Source organism: Globicephala melas, chromosome 3 (genome assembly GCF_963455315.2).
Source record: "Globicephala melas chromosome 3, mGloMel1.2, whole genome shotgun sequence".
In the NCBI taxonomy this organism is placed as follows: domain Eukaryota; kingdom Metazoa; phylum Chordata; class Mammalia; order Artiodactyla; family Delphinidae; genus Globicephala; species Globicephala melas.
Genome location: NC_083316.1, coordinates 106,469,445 through 106,493,620, shown reverse-complemented (window position 1 = coordinate 106,493,620; position 24,176 = coordinate 106,469,445). Strand labels below are relative to the sequence as shown.

Genomic DNA, 24,176 nt, shown 5'->3' with positions numbered 1-24,176 from the left:
TCATATTTCACATAATATTTTTTAAAAAGTTTTAAAACCCTATAATAAGTATTTAATGAAAATAAATGTATTGAATGGTAGTAATGACTGCAAAAGCAATACTACCAAATGATTACTGAGGCCTTTTGCATTAACAGTAATTGGAAGGTAGGTGGAAAAAATTTCAAACAAGAATATGGATGTTTTAAAACTACATTTTATCCAGCCTTTACCTTTTTGCTAAATCTTGTGCTTATTAGATGTATTCAAGATGGTTATAAAGCTATTCAGCTAAAGTAATACTTCAAAGATGTTAGAACAGCCCTCCATTAATGATATGGTGTTGCAAATCCTCCCATCTGTTTACAAAATTAAAACAAGCAATGAGCGAATGAGTCTTTCTGGGTAAAAGATTCAGTTAAAAAAGAGAACATTAACAGAGAATTAGTGATGGTGAGCAGAATAAGAAAATTAGCATAATTAAGAAAGATATGTAATTATTCAACATAAGTTTGTCTGGTTAAACCAGTGCAACATAATAAATAACTTGACTGCATCGTGAGCGAAAGGGGTAACACGATCCAGAGTCCTGTTTTTAAATTCTCGTTTAATAATCCTATTTCAATCAACCTGTAAAGTAAAAGCACTGAATCCACATTAACATTGTAACATACATCTTACAATAAGACAAAAGTCAAACTATTACTGGGAGATCTTTGTCTTTAACTGTGCACAATTTAAGAAAATTTCACAAGAGTGTGCACTTTTGAAAGTATGATCAGTGTATATGGTATAGAGAAAACAGGCACCTCCATTATAATTTTTTTAATAAATAAAAGCACATTAACATAAGAAGAAGGTAAGCAGCACCTAAAACCTTTGACATCTGTAACTAAATGCTGGTACCCAAACGGTCTAATTGGTTAAGTTTTACTAAGAGGCGCAAAAAAGAGCCAATTTTTGACTTAACGTTTTAATTCTGCTAGAGACATGAGCTTGTCCGGGCTTACAGTCCTGTCACGTGATGGTGAGTAGCACACCCGTTCTTCACATGTCTTATACTTTGGAAAGCAGACCCGACTCTGGAGCACTCGCCTTAATTAGATTCTGAATTTCCTTGAATTTTGGATGGTCTTTATCAGCCACCAGCTGTAGCAGAACAGCTTCACTTGTAGTCACTATGATCCCAGTTCGAGCAAGACGCTTTAAAAAAAACAAAAAAAAGACAAATCAAGAAATTAAGCATGAGAATGAACACTGTATTAAAACAGCAAAAAGCATGCCAGGACACAATGATTAGTGTCCTCTATCAAAACCATGGCCCTTAGCCATACCATCAAATTCAGAGGTGAGGAGAGATTTCAAACTAGCCACACCACAAACCCTTTATGATGGTTCTCAATATTAGTAATAAGGACTAGAAACAAGTAAAAGAGAACAGGCAGCCAATATTCTCACTTGCCAATATTCTCACTTATATGCACCAGGGACAGAGGGAAATCAAGGCTAAGGACTGTAAAACAATGATTCTTAAGTTCTTTTTTTCCTCTCTCCAAATATCTGACATTAAACTGCATGCCCTTCCCGTAAGTAAGAAATGCTGGTGGTAGAGGAGCCTCATGTGAGGTTTAAGAATGTGCCCCTGGACGACAACAGAACCACTACCATTGCCACCATTGTAAGCTTTTTAGAATCATAACAGGAGTATAAAATTTAAGGTTGTATAGAGTTTCATTGACAGGTGAAAGAACATCCTTGCCAAATTGTTCCAGTGGAATCATAATAAAGAGCTAAGGACAGAAATCTCAAGGAAGGGGAGGAGGGAAAGGGAAGGAGGAGGGCAAAGAAGAGAAAGTGGAGAAAAGGGTGGGAGAGGGGAATGGGAGGAGAATTCTAGAGCAGAGATCCATTTTCTGGATGTATTTATCAGAAACCTCAGGGAAAAAAACAGACCAACTGTTTGTTACCCCAAGCAACATTCACTGTAAGAGCCTTAGAAGATGAGGTGGTTAGACACGATTCCTATGCAAGTTAGAGGAAAAGACGTGGATCAGTGTCTCGTCATAAAGGGAGTCACCTGAATAAACAGGACATCCCAATGGAGCCAAAGTAAACCCTTCAAATGGCTGCAGATCCAGAGACCCAACCTTCCCACTGGCAGACTCTTCCTTTTTATCCCCAAGGATGCAGAAGGGAGTGTAAGCCATAGCCTACTTATCAGATAGCAAGCTTGGACCTCAAACACCAGCACAGGAGTGTGCAGAGCAGGCTGACCACAGCTCTGGAGAAATGAAAAAACAGCAGAGGGTTACATAGGAAAGAGGAAGAAATAAGTGAGGCTGCTAGTGTCCTTTATGTTGGGACAAATCCCAGAGGATGAGTCATCACTGAGTTCTTTAAAGACGTCTGGAGACTAATTTCCTCCTCCTTGCTTTTCAGTCAACTCCTGACTATCGTATCAAACCCTCAGAAATCTCAAAGGACTGTGTGCTTGCTTCAGACAGCAGGGCGGGGAATAAGACTAGCTGCAGCTCGGTGCCGTGAATGTCCAGCCATCCAAATGCAGCTCTCTCCCTGGCTGCCTGCCTTCCTTACTGCTCCCTGTTGAATCAACGGACTTTCAATCAGTCAGTCTGAATCTGAGTCATACTTTCAATGTCTGTGAAAGTGCCTTCTATATTCCAAAGTGCAAACAAAGGTCAGTTCTCAGTAATCTTTCTAGTTCCTTCATGAGGCAGGAAGGACAGAAAACTGTTTCCAGGTCTGAGGAAGAAATGTGATGACCCAGGAAGAAGGCAGCTTTTTTCCATAGTGCTCTCCTGACCAGACTAGAGCAGCACCGGATCCACCCTAAGCCAGCAACCCTCAGGGATGCTGTGAGTCCGTACACTGTGGCAGGGGCAAGCTGGCACACTAGAGGCACACAAAAAAACTTTAGTAAACAGAAACATAAAATTATTTAACTTCAAGACGGAGATATGCCCAATATTGATTGCATTGGAAAGTAATCAAGCCAAGAACCTGTGTTAGGGGAAGGCGTGGCTCACGCCTTTGCTAAGATTGCAAAGTCTTTAGATCAGACTAACAGACCTTCCCACGGTGCCTTCCCAGCCCCAACCCAGAAGGGTACCTGAGCAGAAAGAGAACAGCAGCACTTTTTCCAGACACCGGCAGGTTCCTGCCCACCACCTTGAGCTATGAGGACACCTACAATACTGGTCCCACACTCACTTTATCTCCTGGCTTTAGAAGGGGCAATTAAAACTCCAGCTGTTTAATGCAAATGGGTACACGGCTTAATAGGCTTCCTGAGTTCTTCCCTTACACTTGCAAAACCAGTCCAATTAGGCCAAAGGAAAGGTTACTCTGACCCACAAACCTAAAAATGCAAGAACACAAAGCCAAGATGGTCTCAGAGAGGGTGGGGAAAAAAAAGACTAAACCCATTAAATTCCCAAGTAACACTAACAACCCCCAGAAGTTCAAGGACATCAAGCTCATGAGACGGTTTTAGTCTATTTTATCTCACATTTACTCTACAATTGTAAGTTGAAAGAAAAATGCCTGACAGATGGTAGGTGCTCAAAAAATTTTGTGGAATAAAGCACACACCACAGATCCTGGCAGATAAGTTTTAATAACGGTAACTATAAATCTTATTAGTACAATGGTCTTAACAGGCAATATGGGGAGTCTCAGGAATGACCTTAAGTAGTTGCGTTCTCAAGGAAAAAAAGAAGGGGAGCAGACCAGATCTCTATTTCACTTTCATAGTCACAGAAGAAAAAAGGAGACTTAACATTTCTCCCAAGGACTGAGGGACTAGAGCACCTCCATAGCAAATTAAGACTAAGAGGAAAAATCTGAAATGTGGCACACATCTTCCCCCATCACCACCTGACCTGCTTCTTCTCTCCCTTTCAACCTCAGCCAAGGCAATGCTGGCTGCTCCAGGCTCTTCCAAACCCACCCCAGACCATATTCCTTCCTTCCTTCCCTCCTCAGAACTTCTCAGGACTAGTCCATTCTGGCTCTTGGAAGCTGATATATGCTTATACTTTTCTGATCAGATGAACCTCATGAAGACAATAAAAACAAACAATAGCTACAGTAAAAATAAAAGCAACAGCTAACATTTGAGTGTTTACCACATCAGACACTGTACTAAGTGCTATCGATACATTATTTCATTGATTCTTCACAAAAATCCTCCCACGTAATGACTATTATTTCTATTTCACAGTCGACAAAAAATTAATCCATCAATCTAAGAAAGAAACAGATGAACCTACTTGCAAGGCAGGAATAGAGACACAGACTTAGAGAACGGACATGTGGACACAGGGGTGGAAGGTGAGGGTGGGATGAATTGGGAGATTAGGATTGATATATATACACTACCATGCATAAAATAGATAGCTAGCAGGAACATGCTATAAAGCACAGGACGCTCAGCTCGGTGCTTTGTGACGACCTAGGTGGGTGGGAGGGAGGTCCAAGAGGGAGGGGACATAGGTATACATATAGCTGACTCACTTCATTGTACAGCAGAAACTAACACAACATTGTAAAGCAATTATACTCCAATAAAAAAAAAGGAAGAAATGGAAAATTTTATTCAAGCCAAAGTGAGGATTATAACCTGGGAACAGCCCCTCAGAAAGCTCTGAGAACTGGTCCACCCGTTAGAAGTCAAAGCACAGTTACATAAATTGAGACAGAAGGCTGCACATTAAATGACCTATTATTGACAGTTTACATAATCCAGATCTAAGTGCCACTGTCGTGGGTCATGTGACCCTTTAGAAGATCAAGAAGGAATGTTCTTTTAAGGGGTTGTCTGCTCTTTATGGTTGAGCAGGTATTTCTGCTGATGGGAGGTTTGGTCGATGCATACTTTAGATACACAATGCACAGTAGGGAGGAGAGAGGAGGCCAAAGGGCAAAGAAAATTTTTTCATGTTTAAATTTTTCTTGTCTTGCCATAAAAATATGAATTTTATTTCACATCACCAATGAGAAATCTGAGGCAAAGGTATTAGGTAATTTGTCCAAGGACACTAATTTACAAAATGCCGGAACCTGAATTCAAACCCATATTACCCCTCCACTGTTTAGACTCCTCCTAATCAGTAAGATTACAGACTACCTCCAAAAGAATGAGGCTCAGATGGTAAAATGGCTGTTTTTATTCTGAGTCTTGGTAGAACACAGAACTGCCAACAATCAAAATTTTCTGTAATAAATGGCATAATAAGACATCTAAAAAACGAATGTAGGACAAAAGTTCTTGAAATCGCTTTACAAGCAAGGAAAATTTTTGGTTTTGTATGTTCTTAGTTTTTCGCTTCCTTGGAAACACTTCAAGTTCTGGACCTCAGCATTACCATAAAGGTATTCAAAGAAGAAAAGAGCTGCCTGTCGAGGTAGTACGGATCTGACAGTGGAAGTGTTTAAACTCAGATTACTAAGGAAATTTGAAAAGTGGAAGCTAACTATGACTATAAGAACAGCTTAAAGATCTCTGCTGAGAGGGGAAGAAGCAACATTTAGTATCTAACCAACCAGAGAACCCAGTAGTCCAAGTGGACTTGAAAATAGTTGAATAAAATAAATAAAACCATTTCCACCTATAATCGCAAAATAGGACTCACTGCTCAGGAATAAGAGAAGGGATGGCCAACCAGGGCCTTAAAACCACTGCTGCTGACAGCTACCCGCCTGCTTCTACATCAGCCCTCCCCACTGACTTGAGTCTCCTTTCTTTCCTCTCTTTCTTATTTGCCCAACTCACCACCCTAGGGAACATTTTAGGCTAGAGAGGTGATTGAGCAATCCCACAGAGAAAGTGGTTCACAGGTCAGCTTATGCATGGAACACTGGAGGGTCTCAAAAAAAAATCTACATTTCCCATTCTCAATAAAAATAATCAGTTAAAAATTCAGCAATTCAATCCAGATTGACATTACTTTAAAGCTATTATAGAATTAGAATTAAACATGAAAGAGAGAGATGCACAATGCGGAGTGAAGGTTCAAAGGATTAATTGTGGGAGTTTGTTTTTCAACAGTCTCGGAATAGGCAATGCTTACGTAAGGCTACTGTTATGCAACACTGATGAAAGTCATCAACTCCCTGACTCTGAAGTATATCTTGACACTCCACGCAGAGAGCCATTAAACACTGTGTGTGAGTGGTGCCCACAGTCAGAGACACACCTCCTATCCCCAGAAATTCAAGTCTGAGGAAATCTAACAAGTGGCTGAACCAGGCTTCGGCCCACCATACCCTAGGTGTTGGCTAGACCCTGGACGAGTTAAGCCTAGGTGAACTGTTGTTAATTTGCAAATCTTTCAGTAGTTCAGAGTAAGCTTACTGGAATACCTCTTAGTTGATGTGCAAAACTAGCAAAGTTACGAAAGAAGATGTAAAGGAGCATTTGGCATCACTAGACATCTAGAAATAAAGACAGAAGATGTAAAACAGGATATGATGGTGAGACCTCAGAGGTTTGTCGTGCGTAGTAGAAACCCCGGAAATCAGCCTGATTGTTGTCAGACCAAGCTCAAATCTAAGAGGTAAATCTTTCACTGCTGTTACATATTTGATACTCTCCAAATTTACTTGGAAGCCTTGGCTAATGGTTTATTTTAAAGCAGAACAATTACCTCAAGAGCAAACATCCTGTCCATCATGCTTCTCGACGACGTGGCATCAGCAACAATATGAACCTCAATACCTCTGCCAACGAGCTCCAGAGCTGTCTGTTGGATGCACACATGGGTCTAGTAGGAAAGTAAAAACCATATGTAATAACGTGGTAAACTACCAGTATTTTACAAATGTGCAGCAACACGGTAGAGCAGAAAGAGCACTACAGGTCTAATGGCCTTGTCCACATCTAGTTTTGCCTCCAACTCACTAGTGATCTTGAGCATAAACAGCATTTCTGGCTTTGGCTGCCTCTTTGTTAAGTCAGGGACTGCATTACATCAATGTTCTTTGTACTGGGAACCTTGAACATATTCTTAGAGCTCTGTGAGCACTTTTTTTAAAGATTTTCATCTATGTCATCTGGACGACCTTCATATGGCTGACTACTACCACTCAGTTTTGATGCCACTCGCAGTTGGGTTTATTTTTGTATTCACACCAAGTGCCTAACACAAAGAACGCGTTTGCAGTACTGCCAATTGAGATAATGGTGGGAAAACTGAGTTGTGGTAAGGCACCCAGTAGTATAAAGGTAAGCCAAGTTAAAAATAACTTGTAGCACAGGCAAAAAATACCCAGTATACATCACCAGAAAATGAATTATACAGATTCCATCTTTGTAAGTATGAACTTGTAACAATTCATCAGCAGAGAATAAAGAGTAAAAACATGCTCCAACAATAAGTGGATTATATAACCAATGAAAGCAGATTTTAATAATGCCAACCAACCTTATCTTCATATGACAAGAGGGCTGTGGAGAATTATCAACTGACAACTCATTAAAATTAGCACTGGAGGACTACTCAAAGATGATTTTGATTAGACATGAGGTCTAATGATGAACAAGCAAGAAAAGTGCAAAAGTCAGCATTTGGTGTGACATATTTATACAAATAGGCTTCCTTTATTTTATCATTATTTAAGTCAAAATACAGAAATATTTTATATCTAAACCTGAGGCTATTAAAACCTACTACTCTGAAACCTACTATCAAAACATCATGGATGTCTTTAATATTATTTGGATTTCACTGTTTTTATGGTTTTCATAATTTTAAAATTTTAGTTCAAGAGGTGTTTAAAAGCTATGAATAAATACTTATATTCTGTTTCTACATGTCAAAAAAACAAACCAAACAAAAAATCATTTTAATCAGCATTAGGAATCCATGAGTATTTTTTTTCCTTTAAAAAAATAGGTACACATGATTCAAATGTGAAGGACAATGAACTACATGACTTCTAAGGTTTTTCTTAAACAAAAACATGACCAAGGTGAGCTCCTATAACACATAAATAAACATACTGTCTTTGGTAAAAATGTGTTCCAAAAGTTGGGGTTCAAAGTAAAGGCCCAAGAATCTATCAACCTAGATTCAAATGCAGCTTCATCTAACTTTAACTAACTCTATGACCTTGGGCAAGACACATAGCAGCTGTGTTTGAGTTTTCTCACCTACAATATGAGACCAAAAGTACTTAGCTCAGAGGATTGCTGTGAGAGTTCAACAAATTAATATATATAAAGTGTTCAGATCAGTGCCATGCAAGTAGTCAACACTTAAAAACTGGTAGCTATTTTCTATCAGATACCTACATGGTATTCTATATACAAAATTACATTCTGGAAATAACAAGTTTTCTACAAATGATATCGTGTCCAAAACAGAACAAGAGGTACTCACTTCTACTCCAAATAACACAACACTCCTGACTCCAGGAATCTCTGCTAATGCTGCTTCTACTTCTGGTAATACCATTGAAAACTTGGTCTTTGGAAGTACCAGTTTTACACCCGTTAAATCAATTTCTTGAACAGTGCTACCAAGACCTTTAGGGTACTGTTCTGTTACAATAACTGGAATTCCTAAAATCCGGGCCCCTTGTAACTGGAGGAAAAAAAACACACAAAGATAAGTAGCAATATACATATGTTTGCGTATGAATCATGCTTTAGCAAATTGGAAAAAATGAACAAGCAAGCATACCAATCTCTGTCCCACACTAATAATATCTCCAAAATACTTGATGGCTGGTCTGAACCTTTCCTGCATATCACAGCAGAAAAACACAGTGCTTGAAGGTGTAAGATTTCCCAGGGTAGTAAGCTGAAGAAAAAAGAAAAAAAGAATGATTTAGCATTTGTTATACAATGACATTTATTTTCAGCTGGAGGTCAGTAAAGAGAGAAAAACATTCCTACTGTTTGACCCATTAAATCCATTTCTACAACTATTGTCTAAGAGAAATGATATGAATAACAGGAAAAAAAATTATGCCCAAAGATGTCCACTGAATTGCTTTTAATAGTGAAAATTAGAAATAAACCAAGAACCAACAATACAAAAATGATTTCACAAATTTTAACACATTCACATGACAAACATTTTTTAGCCTATTAAAATAATGTATGTATATGTTTTCAAAAAATGTGCACCATCTAAGAAGAAATGCCATAATCTAATGTTAATTTTAAAAACAGAGCACAGTTCAATAGTATTTCAATAATGTAAAAATATGAATAAAAAGTAGAAGCAAATATATGAAAATATGAACACGTGGTTACATAGTTAGGGATGCTGATAACATTTTTTCTTAATACCTTTCTTTTATTTTTCAAATGCTATTTTAAAACATTTGCTAAATGTTATTTAAAAAGATGTATTACTTTTATAATAAAAAAACAGTAAAAAACTTAAATCTGTTGATGGCATTGCTCACAAGAACAAAGAATAAAATTTAAATAATCTGTAGCAAAGATTATGGAACAAAAAACTAAAAAAACAGAAACAAATCTAGATATACTGCTATCATCAACACAGAAATATTAAGTTGGTATTCTCAAGAATAACTTCTTAGACTTCAAATAAAATGCAATGAAATGATGCCAAGCACATCACCACTGTCAAATGGAAAGACATAAATTTGACATCTGAATTCTTACACATATTTATCACAATCAGGAAAGTCAATGAATTAAGATGAAAACTGGGTATTAGATTACCATGCTTTACATTAATTGCTGTAGTTGGTCTATTATAACAACTTGGGCCCAATATGGATCTACCAAAAAGGGAAAAATCACTGTTGAATACAAGAATTTAATTCTTAAAAGTCCATGGTACTTTTCTTTCTACCTTCTCAAATGAGAGAAAGCTCTGGAAAGGATGCAGTCTGATCATGAATGAACCCATGCCACTACTCTTACTAGGCACCCTGTAAGTCTCCCCTCTAATTAACCTAAACCACCCACAGACAATAATTACTCATAATTTTATAGAGGAACCTGAGTCCTGATTACATGGTGGTGGCTTCACCACCAGCCTGGCCCTAGACTCTGCCTTAGTATCTGTGCACATGGCATACTCCCAAGAAACAACTACTACAAGAAATAAATGAATCATCAAAAGGAATCTTTTATCCTTAACAGTATGACTGTTCTAGTCAGGTTGCACTTTTATTTATCTGTGTCCTGGTCTGAAGGACTCCAGCACCTTAATCTCCCTCTGGTATTAACTCTATAGGTGTGCACTGATTAACCATGCGCAGTCCAACACCAAGTTCATGTCAGAATGCGAGTGCCATCTTTAATTCTAACACTATGTGGAGGGTTTTCCTACTCTGCCAATAAAGTATGTTTAAAATAAATATTCAGGCTGCTTCCTTACTTAAATTTTTAATGCAAGTACCATGCTTCCATTTTGGTCATTATCAAAAGCAATGAGTCTGATGTATAGGTAAGTACTTAGGGTACTTGGTTGAAAACCAGTCACTATGACCATGTATCTTAAATTTCAGTAAACATTAAATCTTGGCTCAAAAGGCTTAAAATCCATATATATATATTCTTTTAGAAATTTGAACCAGGGGTCCCTAGTCATCCACCATGTGTTGAGGGGACACTATGAAAAGCAGTTTAGCTGTAACTGTCTTGTTTCAAGTAACTGTAAGGCACCTTAGCCATCTTGCCATTCTACCACATGGGAATACCAGCAAGCAGGCAAAATAAAACTCCCAGGCAGTTGCCCAAGTATGCTGGATGGCCACGCACTAACACACAACCGACACTTGCTTCGATCTCCAGCTTTCAGATCTTATCTCAGACTGTACTGACTAACTCTGTATACATTCCTAACAAGTTTGGTTGTCTGGATTATAAATTAACACAGGATTGGAAACAGCAAATCTGAAAGGGAACTGCCGAAGACAGGCAAACAGATAGCAACAAGAAATGACAGCTGAGGAAGAAACGATTAAAAATACAATAAAAGCAGATCAAAACTCAACTAGTTCTCAGTCTAGACTCCAATGAAGGAGTAGCAAGCTGTATATAAGTTATAAATTGGGACAAAATCATTTTATCACACTCATTAAGAAAATAAGTTACATAATATTTTAGGACTACCATATAAAATGGTCAAAATACAAAAAATTGGGATATTTAAAGGAATAAAACCTTACCTACTCAGAAATCCTAGAATATTCAGACTTGGGGTCTCCTGGGGTCCCTGTTACCTGGTGCTTCCCTATACCTCATTTCAGCTGTGAGGTATCTGTTCTAGGCAGGGGACCACATCAGACGTATGTCATATTAGACACAGATTGAGGAAGTCAGAAAATGCAGCCCTGAAATCCTTAGCACCCTGCAAATCCTTTCTAGTAGAGGAATTCATCATCTATAAACCTTCAGTTAAAGAAAGAAACCATAGAGATAAGCAGGTGAGGCATATTTTTATGCAGAAATGACTGGTTATAATTTCATGAAACAAAAATGCCTTAGACATTCTCCTCTCCAGGAGTTGACATACCCTTGAATATGACCTGCACTTAGTAATTTGCTTCTTCAGAGTATAGAGGGAGGGTAATGGTGAACACGGCCACAGCCAGGTGATCAAGATTGAGGTAATCCATGGTGACAGTATTCAGCTTTGATATATGATGAGAATGACCTTCATGATCTTCCTCTCAAAATCTCACAACCCTGGTTGAAGCATGAGGAAAACATCAGATAAACCCAAAATGAGGTCATTCTACAAAAATATCTAATCAGGACTTCCCTGGTGGCGCAGTGGTTGAGAGTCCGCCTGCCGATGCAGGGGACACGGGTTCATGCCCCGGTCTGAGAAGATCCCACATGCCGTGGAGCGGCTGGGCCCGTGGGCTGTGGCCGCTGAGTCTGCGCATCCGGAGCCTGTGCTCCGCAGCAGGAGAAGCCGCAGCGGAGAGAGGCCCGCGTATCGGAAAAAAAAAAAAAGGAATAAAAAATATCTAATCAGTACTCCTTAAAACTGTCAAGGTCATTAAAAACAATGAAACTCTGAGAAACTGCCATAACCCACAGGAGTCCAAGGAGACATGACAACTAAACATAATCGGTATCCTGAATTGGATCCTGGGACAGAAAAAGGACATTAGGGAAAAGCTAGTGAAATCTGACTGAAGTGTGGCGCTCAGCTTATAGTAATGTACCAATGTTGGTTCCTTAGCTGTGTCAAATATGCCACAGTAAAGTAAGATGTTAGCAAGAAGGGAAACTAGGTCAGGTATAAAGGAGCTAGCTCTCTGTACTATCCTTTGCAACTCTGTTGTAAATCAACACTATTCTAAAATTAAATGTTTATGAAAAAAGAAAAAAGGTCTCCCTATGCCATAGTAGTAGGGGGGAAAGATGCTACTTTATGAATAAACTCCATATCTTACAAGACAGAAAAAGGAGGATTTGAGGCTACCAAAACAAAAAACAAACAAATAAAAAACTACTGAGAAACTCTAACCAAACCCCCCATCCACCCCAAATCCACATGAATTTCAGTAATTGTTAAATTACACACTGACTCTATAATTCAGGGACTTCGTAACTTGACTCAGAAATTCCTCTTAAACCAAAACCTTGTACATAACTAAAGTGCTGCTCATTGTCAAACATGCTGCAACTGCAAGATAGCAAATTAAAAGTGACCTTGACCAAGTGCCATCACGAGTAGAAGTGAAGCAATTACAGATCAACACATATTCAGGAAGTATGAAGAAATCACATATAAAAGTAAATATGTGTATACACACACACCTTCATATATTTATACACATAAATCCCTACACATACACATATACATAAAAAATACGTATTTCAATATACATATTTCAACACAAAAAGCTGATCACAACCAATGGCTTCCTCAAGCAACAGTTTAAGAGATAAATGTCAAGTATAAATTTTTTGTCCACTTTCTTAAGAACTGTCTTAGCTGACATTCAACCTTAGATTTCATATTCAAAAGACTCTTCATCCCCAAGTCTCATTACTACCACAATCATAACAGTATTTACCCTCCTTCACTTCCACATGTGCTCTGACCATTTTCTAACAATGGCTGCTACATCTGCAAGGAATCTGCTCCTCCCTTGCTCGGTTACTCAGGACAGGCACATACACAGTGGCTGGCCTTGCTTAGTGATACATGGTGCCCCACTTCTGTTCTCTCCATAAACGTAATGCATGGTGAGTGTTGTATGTTGAATGGTGTGCTCTAAAATTTATATGTTGAATTCCTAACCACCAGTACTGTACCTCAGAAAGTGGCCTTATTTGGAAATAGTCACTGAAAACATAATTAGTTAAGATGACGTCATACTGGAGTAGAGTGGGTGCCTAATCCAACATGAGTGGCATCCTTATCAAAAGGGGAAATCTGGGCACAGAGAAGGCCATGTGAACATGAAGGGAGAGATCAAGGTGACATGTCTACAAGCCACACAATGCCAAAGACTCCCAACAAACCACCAAAAGCCAGGAGGGAGGCATGGAACGGCTTCTTCTTCACAGCGCTCAGAAGGAACCAAACCTGATCTAAACCCTCCAGAATTATGAGAAAATAAATTTCTGTTGTATAAGCCACTCAGTCTGTAGTATTATACTTTGTTACAGCAGCAACCTAGCGAACGACTACAGTGAGTAAACTGTACATCTTTAGGAATGATTAAAGTTTGGAATTGTAAATGTGATGTTTTCAAAATTTTAGTAGTCTGTTATAGTCACAATATAGGCATGATGTGCTTGGGAGAGGGGTCTAGAAGGGGATATGAGGTATCATTATTTCACTGAGAAGTGTTTCCAAGGAAACCCGATTACCACAGGCATAGTAAGGCTTTGTTCCAATACTGACTCAAAACAGAGGTCTGTGACATGACTCTCCCAGGTTACAAGAGTGCCTACACAGGACAGCCCAGGCACATTAGAATCTGAGTCCAAATGTCAATTTCACTAATTTCAATTACATGAAATGCAGCAAATCATTAACATCTCCAAACAGCTGCTTCTTAATCTGTAACAAAGTAATAAAAATAGTGTCTACCTCACAGGGCTATTTCAAGGATTAAATCAGCTTCATGTAAATCAATCAATAAATGTATTAGGTTATTGTGTATCCCTCCTATAGGAAACATACGCTCTGAAGGTCAGCACATGTTAAAAATAGTTCTTCTGTAATGAGGTTAAAATACCACTTACTACTAAAATCCCTTATGAAAACAATAAATATATAGAAAGAAATACTGATATTGCCTAACTTATGTTAACCTAGTCTACAGAATTAAGAAATGATTCATAAAGTGGATTTCTAAATGTCACCAAAAGACTGACAATTACATGATCTGCTCCTGGCAAAACGGTTTGGGGCTTTTTAATTTAGACTACAAAAGAATATTTATTTCACTCTTATTTTACAACCTACTCACCTGCTGTAAGCACTAATGTCACTTGCACTGAGGTTACAACTCCAGCGAGCTTTCTAACTGCCTAAGGGAAGCCAGCCAACTCCATCAATTTCAGTGTTAAGGACGATGGATTTCTTTAGACTGTACCTGAGGTTGGAGTGAAGGTGAAGCTGGCCAGATCCCAGGAACACAGTGATATCTGAATCTACTTTGGATTCCCCTTGGCAAACTAAATGACAGAAAAAAGTTCCAAACACAGTTTGGAAATTGTGTTTAGCTCCCACTCAAACACAGTTTATTTATAGGTAGCCTCTAATGTATCCACAAGAGGCAAAATGTGTACAATGCTTTGGGCAGTAATCTGCAATGTTGAATTCTTAAAAAGTGGGCGGGCAGACAATATCATACCCTCAGGATCCAGCTGTTTTCTCCAGTGCCCCTGACACTGTGCGCTTCCCAAGATAGTTCCTGCCTGCTTCTCTAACTCAAGAGTTCCGAGCATTACCTTATCTACCTGCTCCTCCTACACGCTCCACAGGAAAGGTTCTGAAATCAAAAATCACCACCTTCGGGCTTCCCTGTTGGCGCAGTGGTTGGGAGTCCGCCTGCCGATGCAGGGGACATGGGTTCGTGCCCCGGTCTGGGAGGATCCCACATGCCGCGGAGCGGCTGGGCCCGTGAGCCATGGCCGCTAAGCCTGCGCGTCCGGAGCCTGTGCTCCGTAACGGGAGAGGCCGCAACGGTGAGTAGGCCCGCGTACCGCAAAAGAAAAAAAAAAAAAAAATCACCACCTTCCAACTAGCAAGCCCAAGGGAGACCCAAGTCCTTTCCCCTTTCTTTCCAAACCCTGCCTTCTCTCCCTTCCCACCATGTACTCTGGGGTCTCTTCTAGCTATAAAACATCTACACCTCTGTTTAAAATAATCATAGTACTAATAAACTTCCAAGAAGTAAAACCTGGAGCAGAATCCCTTCCAAATTAACTACCTCAGGAAAAAGTCGAAATAACCTTCCCAGGGAAGCCCTTATCTTCTGCCCAGACGAAGCTGCCAGAGGCTTCCCTCCTACATACCGAAGTAAAATCCTCTCGCTGCTGTCATTCTTACTATGTCCTTTTCTTCCTCTCTTCTACTTAGGCCCTGCCCAAGTGTCCAGGGTTGAATTCTCCGTTAGTTAAAACTTGGGAAATACCTTGTGAAAAATTAACACTTATAAGTCATGAAAATGACCTAAATTCCCACTGTATAATCCTCTCATTTACATTTCTTCCCCTGCGTCTCAAAATTCCTTAGACTTCAAGCATTTTGACAAGGCTGAAGACTCATAACCGTGCTTGAAACATGAGCTGTCTTCAGCTACCTGAGCTGTCGGCAGACACTCGGTCACTTGGACAGAATATTTCAGAAAAGAAGACACTAAGAAGTTACCAGAGCCTAATACTGGCAATGGGGGTCTTAAAGATCAATCCCCACAGAACCACTAACCAACCACCAGCGCAGACAGTGTGGCACAAGCAGCCACTGTGTTTTACAAGGTCACTAGCAACGTCAGTCAGAACAAGCGTGAAATCAAACTCGGACCCCTGTGTAAATTAAGAATACATTCTAGAATATTTTGTATGTTAGCCAGGGCCACAGAGGCTATGAGGCCTATTCTTGGAGAAATAATAAATGGCATTATTTAAGCTGTGGATTACATGTGGCCAAACATGCTCTTCATCCCTGCCTCTGGGAGAAGGGGCCTATACCCAGAGCATGGCCTCACTGACAGGCCACCTTGAGTCTTGCTGAGTGACAGGCATCTGTTCCACAGAAACAACGAATAGCATCAAAACAAATGCTGTTACAAGCTCAAGTTTGCGGCTTGTTTTCCATTCTGCTTGCTATTTTCATTAAGCATGAAAAGAGAACATAAATGCTACGGCCAGCTGTAGGACCTTCACACGCTTTACCATGGAACCTCAGGCAATTTCCTACATGTTCTGCTCTTTGGTAAAACGAAGGAGTTAGATTACTAGGTACGGAACAAGAATTGGGTCTTACCCATGTTTACATTCACTGGGCCAGGCACTTACAGCTGCCACTCAAATGTGGAGTGAACTCTACATTCTCATCCAGCCAGAAAATGTCCATGTCTCTAGGATTACACAGCCAGGTTCCAAAAAAATACAGTAAAACGGTCATGAAAAGAAGTATCTTCCCTTTTTCTTCTGAGAATATCCATACACATACACACACACACATATATATCTCTCTTCATATAAATAGGTATCAGAATAAGTATATGGATATATATGGTATGTGTGTATATTCCTCCACATTACCTATTTTTAAGCTGGGGGAGGCACCTGGCTGAAGAAGTCAAGCTATTGTGATTACTAAAATGAAAGAATATAAAAATATTTTTAAATACTTTAAAATATATAAAGTATCCTATAACAGATGCTTAAGAATTATTGGACTATTTAGTGGGGAAAAAATAACATTTTTAAAAGAATGGAACAGAGTAATGATATTATCATTATTATTTTAAACATCACCACAAAAAAATAACTATATTTTATCTCCAATACCAAGCAAAAGACTTCAAAAGCCACATGTGACCTGAATTATATAATGCCTTTTGAGAATGTACAAGACATTTCAGGTATATACAAATATTTCATTAACTTCTAAACTGATAAGTTAAAAAGAGTTCTCAGATCCAGGCTTTAAATTTTTCAAAATAAGAAATCCCATTGTTGGGGGAGGGGGAAGTCTTAAAGACTTGGGGAGGGTGCTAGTTTGGCATAACATCTTCTTAGGTAACAGCCCACTCTCCCTCCCAACCACTACAGGAAATGCATCGCAAAGAAGTCTGCATCCTCAGTAAAGCTCCAGATCTCTTCAGCTAGTATTTGGATTCTCCCCTTTATTAATGGATTTGTCAAAGGTGCATCCAGCTTCTTCCATATTTTGGCAGTAATAATCTAAACAGACTGACAAGGAAGGCTGCAGAGAGGTGTCAGCCATGAAAACTCTTGAAGGCATAAAAATGGGTGGTAGTAAACACGTACCAACCACAACTCTCCCAAGAGCAGGGCAAATTCTAGGGTATCAGACGCCAACTGTCTCCCTTTTGGCTCTCCAAGGGTTGACCACAGAATCTCACAGCCTTTGCCCTCTGGTTAAAGTATCTGCTTTGGAAGCTTCTGGCCTTCCTCTGCTATCACTTGCTGGAGTAATAGCAAACAAGACCAATTCCACAGACAACTACAAGTGAAAAACAAACAAACAAAAAAACCACCAAAAACTACAGAACAGTCCTCAGAAAATGACACCTGAATATTAAAATGCCTTCTAATCCTGAATCCCACATTTCAGTTGGGTCTTCCAAAGAAATGGCTTACCGGTTTCTCAACCAAAAAAAATGGTGGTGGTGTAGTACCTAAAATACACCTTTTGTTCTTGCTTTTCAACAGGATAAATCTTCCGGTGAATCCTCTGAGCTGAGCATAAAAAGAACACAGGAGGCAGATCTGCGCAGTATTAGAGCACAGCTTTTTAAAAATATTAAAAAGGCATAAAATAATCCTCAAGTATGACAACTTTTTCTGCCAGCACGACCAGGAAAGAATGGTCTAGCTAAAGTTGGGTATTTAAGAAGGTGCTGCAGTGCTGAGTCAAACGACTTTTTCAAGGTAGGCAGCGTATATATGTAATCAACAGATTCAGTTGACAGTTACTTGGAAGAAGCTAAACAAGGTTATTTCACTTAAGGTTAGGAAAGACTTAAGATCAAAGGAGCAGAAAACTGGGGAAGAGGATGGGTGAAAGGATAGGACTCCTGAAGTTTGTGTTTCCGCAAGTGGTAAACACAACTCCGGGAACAAACCCTGAGGCCGATACTCCCCCACAATCTCCTTTCCCCGGTTCTGCATCAACCCAAATAAAAACACAGCTTACTCTGCACAGCCCTTCGGTTACGCAGGAGGCTAGGACTCGCTCCCGGCACACAAAGCGGATGCGGGCGGCTGAGGACCACACACGTGGGGGCGTTCGCGCGCGCCGCCAGTAGCCGGGAGGCCCACGCCCCGTCCTCGGCCGAGGACAGCCGGTGACCGTCACCTTCGGACAAGCGCTTTCGCTGGGCCATCCCGGAGGCTTGCGACAGCGGCACGGCCCTTCCCAGCGGGCGCGGTGCGCAGGGCCCGCCGCCGCGGGGCACCTGAGGAGCGCCGCGGGGACGGGGACGCACGGGGACCGGGAGCTGCGGCTCGGCGCGCGGCCCTCCCGCGAGACCCACCTGGATCTGCAGCGGCACGAGGCGCACCTTGCAGCGCTCGCTCACCGTGAAGCCCTTGGGCAGGTCCACGTACTGGCCCCACTCCTCCGCGAAGAGCTGCACCACGAATTTGCGGTGCATGTCTATCTGGTCGCCGTACAGACTGAGGAACTTCTGGATGAGCAGCTCGTAGCCCGCGCCGTGCGGCACGGCTGAGGGCCGCGCGAAGACCGAGAAGCAGAAAAGCACGGGGACCGTGCCCGACGGCGCCCCCAAGCCACCGCCGCTGGGGAGCGCCGGGACCGCGGGCTCCGCCGCCGCCATGTTCCCCGAGCGTCTGCTAGCTCCGAAACCGCGAGGCGCAGACACCGCCTGCAGCCGCGGCCCCGCCTCCTCGCGCCGCCTGTCGCTTGCTCTGGAAGGCGAGGGGGCGGGTCCTGGCGGCCGCGGCTCCCGCGCCCTCCTCCATGCCCGGCGGAGGGTGGACCCTGCGGAGGGCCTGGCTGTGGGGCCGGCGCTCGGGCGAGCGCCCCCTCCAACTTCCGGCGGCGCGCGGTCCCTCCGGCGGGCCGCGAGGGGCCCGGTCGCCTCACAGACCCTCGACCTGCCTGGGCTGCCCGGTGCTCTAGTCCTCAGAGATGTGTGGCCCGCCTTCCTCCCCGCTCCGCCCACCGTCGAGCGGTGTGCTCCGGAAGTTTGGGCCTGTGGTTGGGGACACGGGGCTGCCCGGCTAAAACTGCTGGGAGGCGTTACCTGTCGCTCTTGTTCAGAGGCAGGCAGTACTTGAGGACGGCGGCAGTAATCTTAAAACCAATCGGGCAGGCTGATCGATGCTAAGAAGAGTGGTGGGAGTCGATGCTTCCTTAGGAGGGCCATCCGAGACTCAGAATTTCATGTTTTTCCACCCCATGAAACACAGTTATCTCTCTAGTCGTGGATTTGAGGTCTTATCCTCCCTTTATCTCAACCCAATTTCCAGGAGAACTTGGATGGGGAATTGCAAAAAATATAAAGGGTAAAAAGAGTAAAAATCAGGACTTTATATTCAAACTGAGGATTCTGTTTTTGAGCGAGTAAAAGCAATCACCCTCAAATAACTTTTGACTTATGAACACTGTAAGGCACTATAATTAGCTGGAATTAGAAAAGTATACATTATGAACAAAGTTTCCTTAAACAGAAGGTCCTGGGAAGATAGGCTTATGACTCTAAACGTACAATTAGATTTTAGATATTAGGGGTTTCTTCTTTTATAAAGAAATGTCAGGGTTTCTCAATTGGCATTGCTGACATTTAGAATGGATACTATTTCATTCTAAGTGACGGGGGTGGCTATCTTGTGTATCTGTAGGATGTTTAGCAGCATCCCTGCCTCTACCCACTAGATGCCAGTATCACCATGCACCTCCCTAATTTTGACAATCAAAAATGTTTCCAGACATTGCCAAATATCCCCCAGGGGGCAAATTTGCCGCCATTTGAGAACCATTGCTTTAAAATAATGCCATCCTTTGGCCTTTACTGCTCACTTGTATCCAACCTACTGAAAATAGTCTCTCTCATCAAACTTGAAGATTCCATTTAAAACTGTTGTCTGAACCCATCAAACCAAAATGATATTTTTGCAGATATCATTCCACTGAAAGTCTTCTGTAGGCAGATGTGCAAATCTGTGCTAAGAGAAAGTTACTTTCTCTAGACTAACTAATTACAAAAAGGTACCTATTCTAGGGTGACTAATTATAAAAGTGTTCCTTCTACTCACTAATGCCTTCTGGGACAGAGCAGATTGGAGATTGGAAATTGGTCTGGACCTCAGTCCCCCTCAACAAGCACCTCTGCATCTGCACAGTCTCTTCTGATGGCCCCGAGTCAACATACTTATTCCACTCTCAGATTTTGTAAATGGTTTCTTTACTGAAAGTCAGAAACGTAATTTCCATATCCATTGTACTACCTGAGATTGGCCTTTGGCCATTTAATAGTGCAGTCTCTGTGGTAATAACACATCAAATAACATTAATAAAACAGGTATTTGATGGACATATTCACATTTATTGAGTACCAATTGTGTCAAGCAGTGCATCACTATGCTAGAAAAGCGCCATGAGTGCACCTTTCACTGATAATTTACTGTTCTCAGGAAGCTAATTATTAGAGTATTAAGTTTTATAAATGTTGTTGGAAAGAGTCAATGAATAAGAATCCATAAGCAGATATTCTAATGACAAGAAGAAAATAACTATGCTAATTGACAAATCATTACAGGTAAAATGCCCAAAATGATCTCATATAGGACTCTAAGGACATTTATTAGTTGAATTTAAGCACTTACTTTCAGAATTTAAATTCAAAGCAATTCAAGAAGTTAGTTTATACAGTATTGATTAATATGCTAATGCACTGCAGAAACAAACTTCAAAATCTCAGTGGTTTAATACAACAAAGGCTTATTTCTTACTCCCCCTAATTAGCAGTAACATTTTTTTTTTTTTTTTTTTTTTGCGGTACGCAGGCCTCTCACTGTTGTGGCCTCTCCCGTTGCGGTGCACAGGCTCCGGACGCTCAGGCTCAGTGGCCATGGCTCACAGGCCTAGCCACTCCGTGGCATGTGGGATCCTCCCGGACCGGGGCACGAACCTGTGTCCCCTGCATCGGCAGGCGGACTCTCAACCACTGCGCCACCAGGGAAGCCCAGCAGTAACATTTGACAAGCTGATTACTCCTTCCATTTTGAATCATATTCTTTACTTCATCTCCTAGATACCACTCTCTTTTATTTCTACTTCATTTTTAAGTTCTTTTCCCACGTTCTCCTCATTTCCCAGACCTCTAAACATTTGAGTACACCAGGGCTTAGTCCTCACACCCCTTCTTTAAGACCCATGGCTTTAAATACCACCCACAGACTTTTGACTGCCAAATTTATGTCATGCAAGACCTCACTCCTGAATGCCAGACTCATATACAAGTGCCTATTCGATATCCCCACTTGGATCTCTAACAGATTTCTCACATTTAATTTGGTTTTGCACCCTCTCCAAACATTCTCCTGCCTGTGTTAGCATGTAAGCAAATGTCAACCTCATTTTAGTCACTAAGTACAATAATCATGAGCTTATCCTTTATTCCTCTTTCTCTCTCCCTCCAATCTATCAACAAGACCTGATCATCAAAATCCAAAACTTCTCATCCATACCAGTGCTATCACCCAAGGCCAAACCACCATCATCCCTCATCTGACTAAAACACTATCCTCTTGGACTGTGCCTATTTGTTGATTTTTGTACCCCGAAAGGCCACTTACCACATTGCAATCAGAGTAGTACTTTAAAATCGTGATTTCACAGTACATCACTCATCTGTTCAAAATTCTCCAGTACATAGAAACAGACCTCAAGAAAATCCAGATGTTGGAATTAAGAGAAAAGAGCTTTAAGGTAGTTATTATATAACTATATTTAAGAATGTGAAGGATATTTATAAGAATGAACAGAGAATATCAGCAGATATTGCTGCATATCAGCAGAGAAATGAAAATGACAAAAAATAAACAAATGAATGTTTTAACACTAAAAAGTACAATATTTGGGAAAAAATTCACTGGACAGTCTAAACATCAGATTATAAGTTACAGAAGAAACGATTAATGAAATTGCAAAAAAGATTTATAGAGTTTATCCAAGGTGAAGAACACAAGGAGATTTTAAAAATATGAAGATAGCCTTAGAGATCTGTAGGACACTATCAAGTGGTCTAATGTATGTGTAATTGGAGTCCAAGAAGGAGAATCAAGACATAGTGGGACAGAAAGAATATCTGATGAAATACTGGCCCAAAATAGCACTTCTTATTAAGTCCTCAGCATGCTAACATTTATCTCACAGTTTGGTATCAAGGAAACGCACATGTGACATTTGGTGTGAGGAATGATTCAAGAAAGTCACCGTGAATGGGATTTGAAAGCTGTCAAGCTAGTAATGAATACCTTACCATTTCCAGAGAGTGGAACACAGATAGTTCCTGGCAACTGTTAAAACTTCACCAAGAGTGAACTTGGATCATATTCCAGTGGAAAGAAGTGCCTTAGCTTTATCAACCATTCGAAAAATATGGGGGAAATAATAATTATAGAGATATAGGAATAATAATTATAGAGATAAAGAAAACTTGTGACAGTTACAAGTCTTTATTGATGCTCTAGAAAAAGATGATAGAAAGATAATTGCCAATTAAAAGATAAGTGTGAAATCCAGAATGCCTTTTTTGGTAGCATTGAAAGAGGCTCTCTGTTCCTACAGTGAGCAGATAGAGAATGCTGAGGGCAAGGACTAGGACTTAATATCAAGAGTAGCAGAGCTCCAAAAAACATTAAACTCTTTAACAATACATATTTTCTATGCCAAGGTCAGGGCCCTGGTTGGGAAATGGAACCATGACACACGGGATGGGACTGATAACACCAAAAATCATGAGTCCTCAGATTCCTTAATGACTAGCATTCCCCAATATTTTGAAGACAGTGCAGAGGCTTTTCCTCAGCAAGACATGAACTCTCCCAGGATTTTCCCTCCACCTTCCCTCCCTCCTGGTACCTAGGCCCATACATAGGCTTAAGCAACAGCAAAACCAGACCATAGATGTACTGGGCCTGATAAGGAAGGAAAGGAATGATATCTCAAAGGAATTGTAGAATCTAACCAGCAGGAGCTGAGACCAGGCATGGCACTGGAGTATGAGGGTGCATGATCAAGGAGGTGGAGCATAAGTTTATCAATCAAGAAACTTCCAGCATACAGAACTTAACACCCTCGTAAAGCTTTTGGGAGATAGACCAGACCCAGTGCTTCTAGGGCAGCTCCTCCATGGACCACACATTTACATTTCTCAGTCCAAAACTATGGTAGCTGTCTTTCCCTCTGAAGAGATATAAAGTGCCTGGACATCCTGCAGAACATCACACTCATCTACTATATTGATAACATCACGCTAATTGGAGAAGATAAGGAAGAAGTAATTATTCATGGCAGGGTTTGGTGAGACCAAAGAGCTCCAGAGGGGAGAGAGAAACTCTCAGAAGTTTCAAGGACCAATCACATTCGTAAAATTTTAGGGTCCAGTATCTAGGGCATTCTAAGACACCCCCGTCAAAGTCCAGGACAAATTACTGCTTCTTGCACTTGCTATTCCCACCGTGAAGAGGGAAGCACACAGCCTAGGAGACCTCTTTAGTATATCATAGAGACAGCATATTCCACAACTGAGCATAAGCCAAGACTCATGCTGCACAACATGAAATGCTGCCAGCTTTGAGTGGGGCCGAGAGTAGTAGAAATGGCTTTGCAGTAGGTCCCAGCAGTGGTACAAGCAGCCCTGCCTCTCAGACCATACAACCTGACAAATCCTATGTTACTGGACATACTAATGGTACAAAAGGATGCTGTTAGATTTATGGTAAACCCCAGTGCAAGAATCACAATGCAGACACCATAAGTTTTGGAACA

General features: G+C 40.9%; 1 protein-coding gene across 2 annotated transcripts; it reads right to left on the bottom strand.

Annotated features, from left to right (window-relative positions):
- Nucleotides 1-569: 569 nt before the first annotated feature.
- On the bottom strand, nt 570-19,094 carry ISOC1 (isochorismatase domain containing 1). 2 transcript variants are annotated; one of them, XM_030869738.3, is made up of 5 exons: nt 18,739-19,094; nt 8,685-8,804; nt 8,382-8,585; nt 6,648-6,764; nt 570-1,182 (listed from the first exon to the last, which is right to left on the bottom strand). In XM_030869738.3, exons 1-5 carry the CDS (start codon nt 18,994-18,996, stop codon nt 1,036-1,038), a joined length of 846 nt encoding a protein of 281 aa, XP_030725598.1. In that variant the 5' UTR covers nt 18,997-19,094; the 3' UTR covers nt 570-1,035. The 2 variants fall into 2 exon arrangements, with proteins under 2 accessions (XP_030725598.1, XP_030725597.1); XM_030869737.3 differs by having other exon boundaries at nt 18,694-19,083.
- Between the last annotated feature and the right edge of the window lie 5,082 nt (nt 19,095-24,176).